At 43.0% G+C, this 13,660-nt stretch overlaps 1 protein-coding gene across 2 annotated transcripts in view; it reads right to left on the bottom strand.

The window, feature by feature from the left end:
* LOC115092092 (solute carrier family 46 member 3-like) overlaps positions 1-13,660 on the bottom strand; it is a 61,295-nt gene that overhangs the window by 26,307 nt on the left and 21,328 nt on the right. For both annotated transcript variants that reach the window (XM_029602614.1, XM_029602613.1), the window contains exon 4: positions 6,289-6,372. In XM_029602614.1, the coding sequence (XP_029458474.1) occupies positions 6,289-6,372 (84 nt within the window). The remainder of the gene's footprint in view (positions 1-6,288; positions 6,373-13,660) is intronic.

The following is a 13,660-nucleotide window of genomic DNA, read 5'->3' as shown; positions in this document are numbered from 1 at the left end:
TCTATTCCTTCTAAATCATTTAACACCAATGTCTGAAATGCTTGTAATAGAGGACTCGGTGCACTTGGAGGAATCCAATTAGGCGGTTTAAATAACTCATTTTTATTCCAAGTCGTTTCTTCATTTGAAAAAAATTTCTTTAAGATGTAATCTTCTGAAGAACTTCTGCAATTCAATTCGGGTATTAAATGAATCATATTTGCAGGCCGGGACAAAGGAGAATCCTTTATTTAAAACCTTTATCATTGATTTAGTCAAAACCTTAGAAGATAAATTAAACACCGCATAAGATTCATCTGAACCTCCCTCACTTCCCGTATTCACTGATGAATGATCTTCATGCGTCACCGTCGTAGACTGTATCATGTGCTCATAGCTTTGCCTCTTTGAAATTTGGATTCTTGCATCGTTTTGTGCCCGCGAGAACATTGTTCTAAAAAAGTGGAGTGTTGGTCAGGATCACGTGAACTATTAATTTCCCCTTCTTTGAATCTCACGTGCCGTGGATCTCTTTGATTTTTCTTTGAAGAACCCTCCAATTCATCATTTAATTCATCCGAAGATGAAAAATCCCCCCTCTTTTTTCCTTGTTGTTTTTTATTTATCTGCATCCAGGGATATATGTACCCACCATTATAATCCTTTTAATCCCTGCGAAATTTACCCATTTAACTTTTTTTTGTTTCTTTCTTATATTCATCTAATTGACATTGTAATTCATTCGTGTGATCCTCCAACACGGCAGGTTTGAGTCCCACCAGGGGACCCAGTGGTCCACAGAGGATATGGCGAAGATTCCAGGAGGGATTTGCCTTTCCATTCCAGGGTCAGATGGAGGGATCGAGGATTGGCAATGCATCATCTGCGACCTGGCAGGCATACATGATAAGAACATAAGAAATTGCCATGCTGGGTCAGAGCAAGGGTCCATCAAGCACAGCATCCTGTTTCCAACAGAGGCCAAACCAGGCCACAAGAACCTGGCAATTACCCAAACACCAAGAAGATCCCATGCTACTAATGCAATTAATAGCAATGACTATTCCCTAAGGGTCAGATCTGAAAATTTATGTCCGATTTTATAACATGCGTGAGCTATCGCGCGCATGTTATAAAATCCGGGTTCGGCGCACGCAAGGAGGTGCACACGTGCACCTTGCGCGCGCCGACCTGAGGGGAGCCCCAATGGCTTTCCCTGTTCCCTCCAAGGCCGCTCCGAAATCGGAGCGGCCTTGGAGGGAACTTTTTTTCCGGCCCCCCACCTTCCTCTCCCTTCCCCTATCTAACCCACCCCCATCCCTAACTAAATCCCCCCCTACCTTTACTCCAAAAGTTACGCCTGCCTGAGGCAGGCGTAACTTGTGTGTGCTGGCAGGCTGCCGGCGTGCCATGCCCCAGCACAGGCCGCTGTGCAAGAGCACTTGTCCCCGCCCCCGGACCACTGCCACGCCCACGGACCGCCACCACACCCCAGCCACGCCCCACCCTTTTTGCAAGCCCCGGGACATGCGCGCGCAGGGGCAGATTTTCTTGGGTTACATGCGTATGTTACGCGTGTAGCCTTTAAAAATCTGCTCCTAAGTAAACTTGATTAATAGCAGTTAATGGATTTCTTCTCCAAGAACTTATCCAAACCTTTTTTTGAACTCAGCTACACTAACTACATCCTCTAGCAGCTTAATTGTGTGCAAAGGATGTTGGAGATCAAGTGGGCACTCGGGGGGACGGCCGATGTTTTCCCACGGCAACCTTTACAGAACGTGTTCCTTTCGCCAGTGGAAGTCATCTGGGAGAGAGGGGGCAGATTCCAGCTCGTATGGAGTTTGTCGTGCCCCCCCAGATCGTATGTGGATGGCCAGTTGTCGCTGGCGAGTGCTAGGTGCGGTATGCATTCTTTGGTTCGGCAGTGACATTATTCAGAATGCGGCATGGGTGTTCTTGTGGCGGGGGCTGACAGGGAGGTGGCCTACTGACTCATTCCAGTACACCCGGGAAGTTTCCTTTAATGGGGTTCACATTCAGGAAACAATGTTACTTCGATGGATGCATGCCTATGGGATGTTCAGTCATGTTCTTGTTTCAAGCTATTTGGCTTGTGGCTGCAGTGGGTGACAGAGCTGGAAGCAGAGTCAGTCAACATTGTTCACTATTTTGGACAACTTCTTATTTGTGGAGCCCAGAGATTTGAACTTCTGCTGCTGCCTGCTGGGAGAGTTCCGGTCTATCACTGAGGAGTTCGGGGTTCCTTTGGCACACAGCGGAACTGGGGGTCTGGCGATGATAGTTTCCTTCCTTGGCATTGAGCTACATTCCAACAGGAGGGTAGCCAGGCTCCCCAAAGCGAAGGTAAAAAACTCAGAGGGATAATACAGCAAGCAACATCAGCAAAGAAAATAAGGCCATGGGTGGCGCAATCCATCCTGGGAACCTTGAAGTTTGCATGTTGGGTTATTCCCAGGGGAAGAGCCTTCATGAGAAGACTAGCAGCGGCCACAGTCGGGATACAGCAACCCATCATTTCAGTTTCAAAGGATATACGTGCAGAGAGTATGGAGCTAATTTCTCAACAACTTCAATAGTATATACATTATACAAGAGCCACCGCTTTCCAGCAAAGATCTGGATATGCCTATTGATGCCTCAGGAGGCCAGGGTTTTGAGGCAAGAGTTTCAAAGGATATACGTATGGATGGTAAGGTATGGAGCTCATTTCCCAATGACTTCAAAGGCGTATACGTTATACAAAAGCCACCACTTTCCAGCAAAGATCTGGATATGCATACTGATGCCTCAGGTGGTTGGGGTTTTGGGGCATTTTGCCAAGGTGCATGGTGTACAGAACCGTGGTCAGTAGAATAGATTACTACAGGACTCATGGAGAACATGTGTTTTTGGAGCTTTTCCCTACCTAGGTGGCACCAGTATTATGGAGCAACAGACTCAGGAACAAGCACATAATATTTGGGTGTGACAATTGAACTCACAATCGGCCAAGTGCCCGAAGGTTGTAAATATCCTGAGGGAACTAGTGTTAGAGGCAAAAAAAAATTACAACATTGTGAGCTAGGCATGTGCCTGGGTTAGTTGGCACTGCGGAGGCCTTATCTCGTGCTAAAGAGCATTTGTGTCGTAAGCAGATACCAGCAACAGATGAAGTGGGGACATGCATGCCGGCAAGCTGGTCTCCAAGCAGACATGAGAAAGAGAATTGGATGATAGCAATCCAAGGCGGTCAATACCTATGTTTATTTGAATAAAGTGACCACATATAACCAAAAATTCTTAATTATATATTGCAGATCTGCAGCGGGCTAAGCTTTTCGCTTGGATCACTGGTCACTCCTATATACGGTGGGCTGCTAAGAGAGCACACGGACGACCTGATGGACCACACTTAGGACTGGCACCGCAAGGGTGGGTTGGCACATGGATGGAAAAGTCTAGCATGCGTTGGGGACAGTTATTGCCCTACTACGGTGCTCGAGGGACTCAAGGGCTGCTCTGGATGTAATAATAATACATCTGGGGGGCAAGGACCTGTGGGCAAGGACCCGTGCTCATCAACATATTTAATAATGCTCTATAGGATGCCATCGGGGCATGACAAAGGAAAAGACACAGGCCGCCGCTTATTCATTGTTTGGGGGGGGTGGGGGGAGAGGACACGAGGCAAGGGTCCTCTCTATCTCGTGTCTTGGCGGTTACCCGGGCGGGTTGGGCATATTGCAAGTGGTGCCGGTGACATCATAGGACGGCGTGGTAGCTGATCAGCGCCTTGGGTGGCGCAAAAAGGTGGGGGCGCAGAATGCGCCGATGGTCGGGGCCCCCTTGCTGGGGGCCCATGGAGAAGGCTGCCTTCCTTGGTCCCTACGGTGAGCAGCAGTGGAGACATCATACTGGCTTGGGTACCCAGGGAAGTTTTTCATGAGGTGTTAAATAAAAGCTGCGGCCTTATTATACCAACGACAGTTTCTCTGTTTTCCTGTTTTACAAAACAAATGCATAATTTTGTCTAAGGTATGGAAGGGGCCAGATGTTAGAAACAACGACCACGTGGGTAAGTGGCAGCTGCTAGCGTTAACCCTTTTCCACTGAGAAAATTGACCATTAATCCTACTCTCTGTTTTCTGTCTTTTAACCAGTTTATAATCCACGAAAGGACATCGCCTCCTATCCCATGACTTTTCAGTTTTCTTAGAAGCCCCTCATAAGGGACTTTGTCAAACGCCTTCTGAAAATCCAAATACATTACATTTATCAGTTCACCTTTATCCACATGTTTATTAACCCGTTCAAAAAAATGAAGCAGATTTTTTAGGCATGTTGTCCCTTGGGTAAATCCATGCTGACTGAGTTCCATTAAACCATGTCTTTCTATACGCTCTGTGATTTTAATCTTTAAAATAGTTTCCACTATTTTTCCCGGCATTCAAGTCAGGCTCACTTGTCTATAATTTGTTGGATCGCCCCTGGAGCCCTTTTTAAATATTGGGGTTACATTGGCCACCTTCCAATTTTCAGGTTCAATGGATGATTTTAATGATAGGTTACAAATTTTAATTAATAGATCTGAAATTTCATTTTAAGTTCCTTTAGAACCCTGGGATGCAAACCATCCAGTCCAGGTGATTTGCTACTCTTTAGTTTGTCAATCTGGCCTACTACATCTTCCTGGTTCACAGTGATTTGGTTCAGTTCATGACTCATCACCCTTGAAAACCATTTTGGGAACCAGTATCTTCCCAACATCCTCATTAGTAAACACAGAAGTAAATAATTAATTTAGTCTTTCTGCAATGGCCTTATCTTCCCTAAGGAGTTGTCAAAAGAACTCCAGGCTAACGTTGCGCAAGGTTACAGATTAGGGGAAGGCTATAAGGAAATGTTAATGTATTTGAATATCTCTTGGGGCATTGTTGGGTCCATCAAAGTGAAAACACATTGGCACCACCAAGACACTACTGAAATTGTAACTTTTCTTTGCTTTTGTCCTACCAAGATGATGTGAATTGAGTGTTAGCATCCAAATCCAAAGGGTTGATTTACACCTGTTAGTATAAAAGGTTTGGATAAATTCCTAGAGGAAAAATCCATAAACTTCTATTAATCAATAAGGAGATCTATTTCGTGTTTGGGTACTTGCCAGGTACTTGTGACTTGGATTGGCCACTGCTGGAAACAGGATGCTAGGCTTGATGGACCCTTGGTTTGACCCAGTATGGCATATCCTATGTTATGTTCTTATGTACAACAGAATTTATTCTTTGGAATCCTAAAAACAGTCAAATTTTAAACTCTCTTGTAGTGTCACTGCTGCATGACAACACTTCAGTGCTATAGTAAACCTACTTCCTCCTGACATTGCAATCTTCTTCCTTGAATCATTATCTAATACATTTTACCTTCTGAAGCAGTTAACATGAAACAAATGTTTTAGCTCAGAATAATATTTTGCCAACTTGTTTATTTTAGTTTTAAGCTCTTTGGAATCCCTGGATGAAACACACTGTCAGTATTGCTATATTGATATGGACTACTCAAGAAGACTTCATATCTTCACAGCTATCTGCAGTCAGTACGTCAAGATATCTAAAGGCCAAGTTGGCTTTAGGGATGCTTGACTTCTGTGATCGCACAGAGCACTGCTACTTCAGGGTTGCAATGGTGGCTTTGAAGTGCCTTTGACATCCACAATGCTCCAGGGGAGCTTCCCCCCCCCCCAACTTCCCCAGGTATGGAGAATGCCATTCCCATTGCTCATAAGGGCCACCATTGGCACCAAAGTTCATCCTGTCCAAAGGAAACAAAAAACTTCTGAGGTTACTATTGGCTACGGTCCAGCAAGGTGTGGAGGCAAATGTCTTAACATTGCTACCTGTAAACCAGATACAGAAGGACAAATGTTTTAATCTGCAGCTAGACATATTTTATCTGATATGTGATGAACATCAAATCTTCCACCATTTCCAGAATATTCTAACCTATCAGCTATTTCTTTACACATTTTTATATTCCACAGATTCCAATAATTGTTAAATGTGGATTACAATACATAGCAACCTTAATTGAAACTGACACTGATTAACTAATCCTGAGTGTAATCTTTCCCATAGAACTTAATTTACAAATTACATACTGAGCAAGGATTAAATTTAATTTCTAGGATGAAGGAAAACAGTTGTGTTTGAAACCAAGATACTGTAATATTATTTTTTGGATCTCTACCTTTAATATATACAAAGCATGTTTTATTTTGTTTTGGGTTTTTTTTTTATCAACTCAACTCACCTTGTTCACTAGCAAGAACAAGTTTTGACATCATGGACCGCAGAACTGGAAAAGGCATAGCAGAAAAAAGAAGTGGCAGCCGCACTGTAATACAAAAAACAACCAAGCTTGTGTATTTATTTATTTAAAAGATTTTGTATACCATGGTTCGAAAATACATCACAACAGTTTATATAGGACAACATAAAAAACACGTGGTATACCTCAAAGTTTATAAAATCCAGAATAACATAACTTCTATACTTTTAATGATTTTTTGAAAATGGTTGCTGCTGTCCTATAACATTAAGTAGTAGTAATAGCAAAATGCCATCATCAGAAACCTGCTAATCCCCTCTTATCCGTGCTCTTACTCTAGCCAATGGTCCTCTGGGTTTGGCTCCCTTTTGATTACCAATGCTTGTCTCCACCAGAGCAAAACATGATTTAACCTGTTTCAAAACTGTTTTCCATATTCCTAAGGAGGCATCTCTGACTTTTTAATTCTCAGCTCAAACCGGATTGTGTTGGTTAACTAAACTCACTGCAAAGCATGCAGCACCTAACCAATCAGATTATCGGGTGCCCTCTCTCAACTTTTATTCTTTCTATAGTGTCACCTTGTGGGAAGGATAGATAATTAAACCATTGCCTTGCACATAGTTGGGGATTTAAATTTCCCATTCCTTATCCCACCAGACCAGTCCAGCATGTCTGGGTTTTGCATCCTGTCCCCGTCCCCCCCCCAGCAGATATGAAGAAGATTCTGAATTGCTGAACTTACCACTTTAAGAGCACAGTGAAGCCTGCAACATTTCAGTATTTCTCTGTCTCCAGCAGATGGCAGAGGGGCTGAATCCTGCACCATTTATTCTTAGACAAATTGCTCCAAGGAAGTTTTGCCACAGGGTGTGTTTACTGGTAGAGATGGGGGGCGTCAGTGGCCTTTCTCCTAGCTTGATCCTGGACTTAGGATAGGCACTGAAAGCCAGTGATGTTGGCTCCCTCCTCCTGCTACAGAGAACAGTGTGGCTTCTTCTCCTATCTGGGCTCAGGAGTAGAGTCCTGTCCTGGTGGGGATGAATGGATCCTTGGTCCTGTGACTGAGCAGAAATTCCCCCTCAGTAAAGTACTGCTGTTTTGAGTGTTTTTATTAAAAGTTTACAAAAGAAGGGGGAAGTGAAGGGGTCTCTGCTGGCTAGCATTTCTGAAGGGGCCCTGGCTCAGCAGTAACCTCTCCCTAGTAGGATAAATTAAGATGAGCTGCAGTGGTGAAACTTTTTGGAAGGCCTTAGTAATGATGACTCCCCCAGAGAGTGGGAAATAATAACCTTGATTAAATAATTAAACAGCTTTGCACAAGTAAAGAATGTGATTTGTCATTATGAGCAAGCAAAACAGTCCTTAGGTGACAGGCAGAAGCAGTTTGCATAGAAACTTATTGTGTAGAAACTTGCTGACGCTTCAAGGCCTAGCTACTGAGTGGGGAAAGAAGAGAGTGTACCAAGATAACAGTATTGTGACATCATTAGTTTTAGTAGAAGTTTCAGTAATTCTCCACTCCAAATAAGGGAGCCATCCCAAAGAAAAAAAAAGAGAAAAAGTTCTCAGCCATACCTGTATATAAGACAATGATGTATCTTGTAATAACTGAGCAAATTAGGCAGTACATCACTGTTAGATGCACTGTGCTGCTACCAAGAAAGCTAATTATATATTCCTTTCTTGCCTTTTATTAATAAAAATTATTCATTAAGAAGCGAACTTGTTAATTATTCTAGAAGGGCCAGCCTTCTCTCCAGGAGCATAGGCTCCGGGATTGAACTCTCTGTGTGTGAGGAGAACACAGGTAATGATTCTTTTGAACTCTCTGCAAGGGCAGATAAGGATCTGAACTGCCTGGGCTATGCAGCTCCCTGGTAACTGAACAGAAGTGATGTGCAGGGAGGGGGGGGGGGGGGGGAGGTGTCCTCCACGGCAGCGCTGCATCAGCAGGAGTTTGCCTCAACTGTTTGGAGGCGAGGTTGTTCAGGGCTGAGGCAGCTGCAGAAGTCTCCTGTGTGAGTATTAGCACTGGGGATAGGGCCACAAGACTTAGAGCATTGTCAGTCTCCAGGCAAGAAATCAGTATCTCTGGGGAAGGTGAGAGGTCAGGGAAAATGGCGGTGGCCATTTTAAAGCCTCAGGCAGGTAGCTGCAGCCAGAGAGGAATCAAGGATTCTTGATTCTGTCCTCATTGGGAAGGGATGAATCTAAGCCTTGAGAAGGAATTAGAAACAGTATTTTAGCCAGAGGTTCTTCAGAATCTCCTCTGGAATTTTTCCAGAATTTATTTTGCTTATGCATGATGCATTTTGTCTTAGGCGACAGAAGCCTCCTGGGAGATCTGTTCCAAGCCTAAGCTCAGTGAGAAGAGATGGGTTAAGTCACAGCATGGCACAAAGACCAAAGATTAGAGCAAGAGGAAGATGTGGATAAAGCTTCTGTATTTTCAGAGGTATAGTCCTTGGAAGATCTCCTGGAGGGACAAAGTGATCTGGAAGAGGGCCTCCTAGAGGAGGATGATCCCCAAGCTTCCCACATGGCTCGCCTAGGCCTACACGGAGTTGGGTGTCAAAGAAGCTCACATAGAGACCGAAGTGGAAGGGAAGGATCCTATTTTGAAGGGTCTTCATAGGCCTGTTAGAACCTACATAAGAACATAAGAAATTGCCATGCTGGGTCAGACCAAGGGTCCATCAAGCCCAGCATCCTGTTTCCAACAGAGGCCAAAACCAGGCCACAAGAACCTGGCAATTACCCAAACACTAAGAAGATCCCATGCTACTGATGCAATTAATAGCAGTGGCTATTCCCTAAGTAAAATTGATTAATAGCCCTCCTCCAAGAACTTATCCAAACCTTTTTTGAACCCAGCTACACTAACTGCACTAACCACATCCTCTGGCAACAATTTCCAGAGCTTTATTGTGCGTTAAGTGAAAAAGAATTTTCTCCGATTAGTCTTAAATGTGCTACTTGCTAACTTCATGGAATGCCCCCCTAGTCATTTTTCATAAGTGCTTTGCTCTGTAAAACCTAGAAACTTAAAAACAAAACTACAATTTACTATATTAAATCTTGTATAATTATGCTGCTACAATAAAACTGATTACTTCACACAAGTGTAAGCAACTGCACCCTTAAACTACTGAATTCTTATCATAAGATTATCAGTTAAATCTGCTAATCACCAGTAGCCACAATCTAACCTGTAGAAGCAAGACATTCTAGGGATCTAGGCCAAGCAAAGTGAGCTCATCCTACTTGGGGTGCAACAGTTCCAAGCCTTAGCCGTTTTGTTCTGGCAAGGCGTCCTCTGGGGACAACTGTACATCTAATGTGGGAGGTTCCAAGGGTTTCCAACGATATGCGGGGGACTCACTCTCCTTCAATAGGAGGTCATCTGACCAGATTTTATGAGGAGTGGGTCCGTATTATTTCGAATCAATGGGTCCTGTCTGTGATAAAAGATGTATGCATTAGGAGTTTGTGCACCAATTAAAGAACGCTTTTGTGGTATCCCCCCTATGCTTCCTGGGAAGATAGTCCAGCTGTCAAAGGAACACTGGAATATTTGATTCTGCTAGAGGCAGTAAACCTGGTTCTGGAGGAAGAAAGGGGTCAAGGAAGATATTTCATTTATTTTGTGGTTCCAAAGAAAGAAGACACATTCAAACCCATTCTGGACATCAGTTAGAATAAGTGTTAAAAGTACTGCATTTTCAAATGGAAATGCTTTGCTCTAATAGTGGCAATGAGAAGAATATGTTTTACATCATTGATCTTTCCAAAGCTTATTTGCACATTTTGATTTTTCCTTCCTATCAAAAGTTTCTCAGGCTTGTGATACTGGCAGACCATTATCAGTTTTGGGCACTGCCCTTTGACCTAGCAAAGGAGCCAAGAGATTTTTCCAAGGTAATGATAGTGGTAACAGCAGTTTTGCGCAAGGAGGGGGTGATGGTTCATCCATACTGGGATGACTGGTTGATAAGAGGAAAGTCAAAAGAGGAAGCTGCAAGATCAACATCTGAAGTGGTCCAGTTGTTGCAGGATCTGGGATAGGAAATAAACTTTTCAAAGGGCAGGTTGGAACCATCTCAGATCAAGTATTTATGAGCATGATTTGATTCTCAGAGAGCCAGAATATTTTTTTTTAACAGCGGACAGGCTTTCCAGGTCATAGCCCAGATTTGAAACATGCTGAAGTGGCTTTCACTCATGGTCTGGGATTATCTCCAAGTTCTGGGCTCCATGGCAGCAACATTGGATCTAGTTCATGGGCAAGGTATTATATGCGGCTGTTGCAGAGGTCTCTCCTTGTGCATTGGAATACTCAGTCTCAGGATTTCGAGATCAGGTTGAGGTTAGTTCTAGAAGCGAGAAACAGTCTCCAGTGGTGGCTTCCATCTCAGAATCTGAGCAAGGGAGTGCCCTGAGGTCCCTGGATTGGATAATGGTAATAACAGATGCTAGTCTAAGTGATTGAGTCACTCTCTGTCAAGGCAGGTCAGTTCAAAGTCTCTGCAATCAGAGGGCGGCATCACCATCAATTGTCTAGAGACGAATGTCATAAGGGGAGCTTTGCAAATAATATGTCCCCTGATTCAAGGCAAGTTGCTAAGGGTGCTCTGCAATAATGCAACAGCAGTGGTGTATGCAAATTGTTAAGGAGCCACAAGAAGTTGGCCAGTAGCACTAGAAGCAGAATGCTTTTTCAGATGGGCAGAGAACAGTTTTCTCTAAGCTGTGTGCATGCACAGATTATGAACCCTGCGTATATGGCAAAACAGTGTGCACAAGAAAGTCTGATATTATTTGCATTATACTGGCTCACAGTGCACAAATTTGATTTCAGTTTATAAAAAGTTGAACAAAAGAAAGTTTTTGCTCATGGAGTCTTTCAAAAATTAGAGGAAACACCGGCAGAGAAGCATCTTCAGGTGCTCTTAGCTGCACATACTGTGGGAGTGGAAAACATTTAGATTACCTGAGTCGTCACACCCCAGATCTGGGAGAGTGGGAACTAGCAGATGCGGCTTTCAACATGATAGTTCTATGTTGGAGAAAACCAGACTGAGTTCTCATGGCAACAGGATAAAACTCCAAAGCAACCAACTTATTCAGTCAGAGGGAATTGGCTTCAGCAGATGTGGATGTGTTATCACATCTGTGTTTGTGTCAGAGTCATCTTGGTCTTTCCCTGTGGCCATTGATAAGTTGGGTCATTTAGAAAATAGAGAGGCATTGAAGGCAAATTATTCTGGTGGCTCCAGACTGGCCCAGCCATCCGTGATATGCTGATCTCAACAGACTCAAATCTGAAGGTCCTCTGAGGCCAGATCATGTTCTGGATCTGTTGCATCAGACGGTGTTGTTGGAGGATCCGGCTCCCTTCTGTCTTGTGGAATGGCTATTAAAAAGAGAAGGTTGAAGAATAAAAGGTTATTCAACTGAAGTGGTGGCTTCTCTGTTGCAGGTGAGGAAGAAATCCATGTCTTTGGTGTACATTCAAGTCTGGAAGATATTTGAAGACGGGGGTTTCTCCCATTAAGGCTTCAATTCCTATGGTTATTTCCTTTTTGCAGAAGAGGCTTGGCCTTGAATTCCCTGAAGGTACAGTTTGCGGTTATAGTGGAAAATTTCAGGGATGGTCTATAGCAACTCACCTGGATATTTCTCATTTTTTGAGAGGTGCAAAGTATCTTCATCCTCCACTCTGCAAGGTAGTTCATCCATGGAATCTAAATCTGGTCCTCTGAACATTATGTGAGGCACTGTTTGAACTGATTTGTGGTGCATTTATTAAGGACCTGATATTGTTCCTTGTTTCATTAGTTTTTCTCTCTCCACTTATTTCTACTGCCCTGTTAAACTTGCTTCTTCCTTACTTACACTTTCTAGTTATTGGTTGTCCTGTTTCCCCATCCCCTGTTCTTTATAATTTCCATTTCTTCATTGTTATAATGTAAACAGAAATGATGTGCATTTTAATGTCGGTATAAAAAAAACCTGTTAAATAAATAAATAAATAAATAAATAAAATAAATATTGAAAGTTGTATTTCTGGTGGCTATCTGTTCGGCACAGTGTATTTCTGAGTTGCAAGCTCTCTCCTGTAGGGAACCATATCTGCGATTTACAGATTTGGGATTGTCCATTAGGATGATCCCATCATTTCTGCCAAAAGTGATCTCTTCGTTTCACTTGAACCAGTCAGTGGAACTTCAGACTCTGAAGAAGCGATGATTCCTCAGGAGAGTATAGGGACTTACATGCCTTAGATGTGACGAGAGCATTACTCGGGTATTAGAAAGACACAAATTCTTTCAGGAAATTGGACCATTTGTTTGTTCTTTTCAATGGTAAAAAAAGACGGTCTCAAAATCAGCTATTGCCAGGTAGATTAAGGAGGCTATCAGTTCAGCTTATATTTCTTGGGGCTTGTTGGTTCCAAAAGAACTTCGAGCCCATTCTATGGGGAATCAGGTGACTTCATGGGCAAAATGTGATTCTGTAACGCCTGGCAAGATTTGTAGGGCAGTCACTTGGGTATCCTGGCACACTTTAAGCATTACAGTTTGGATGTGCATGCTAGGAAGGTTGCTTCCTTTGGGGCCAGAGTCTTGAGAGCAGGCTTGTCTGGCTCCCTCCCTGATTGAAGATGGTTTGGACATGCCCCAGGTATGCTGGACTGGTCTGGTGGGATCATAAGGAAGGAAAAATTAGGTTCTGACCTGTTCATTTTCTTTCATGTCCTACCAGACCAGGATCCCACCCACTGCTTGCCCACATCCTGCTATATAAGTTTCTCACAGATATTTCAATCTTAGGAGTTAAATGGACCTAGTTAGGTTAAGGGTCCAAGTTTTTATCCCCTCTGCTTGTATGGGGTCAGTTTAATGTATTTATTGCTTTGATAAAGTTATACTGAAATGCTGCAGGATTCACTGTGACTTTAAAGGGTGCCATCAGTGTATCAGAATCTTCTCTGTCTCCATCTGCTGGCAGAGGGCTATACCCAGGAATTCTGGACTGTTTTGGTAAGACTCAAGGAAAGAAAATTAACAGATAAGAACCTAATTTTTCCATATTTGTTTCTTAAATAGTTTCCACAAATACCCCATTATAATAAAATAATTGCAGTTGGTGTTTAAGAGGTTAAAAGATGCAATTCGGCATGATTCTCTCACCTGAGCTTTGCATCTCTGGTGCCATAACAAACATGGCAGGAAGCATGTAATATATAAATTTATGACAGAACCTCCTCTAAAAATATATACAAAATATATTGGCTTCATAAAAATGTCCGAACACTGAAATAAGATAAGATATTTTACAGATAAAATCT

Source organism: Rhinatrema bivittatum, chromosome 5 (assembly GCF_901001135.1).
Source record: "Rhinatrema bivittatum chromosome 5, aRhiBiv1.1, whole genome shotgun sequence".
Classification (NCBI taxonomy): Eukaryota; Metazoa; Chordata; class Amphibia; order Gymnophiona; family Rhinatrematidae; genus Rhinatrema; species Rhinatrema bivittatum.
This window is presented reverse-complemented; position numbering and strand designations above follow the sequence as displayed.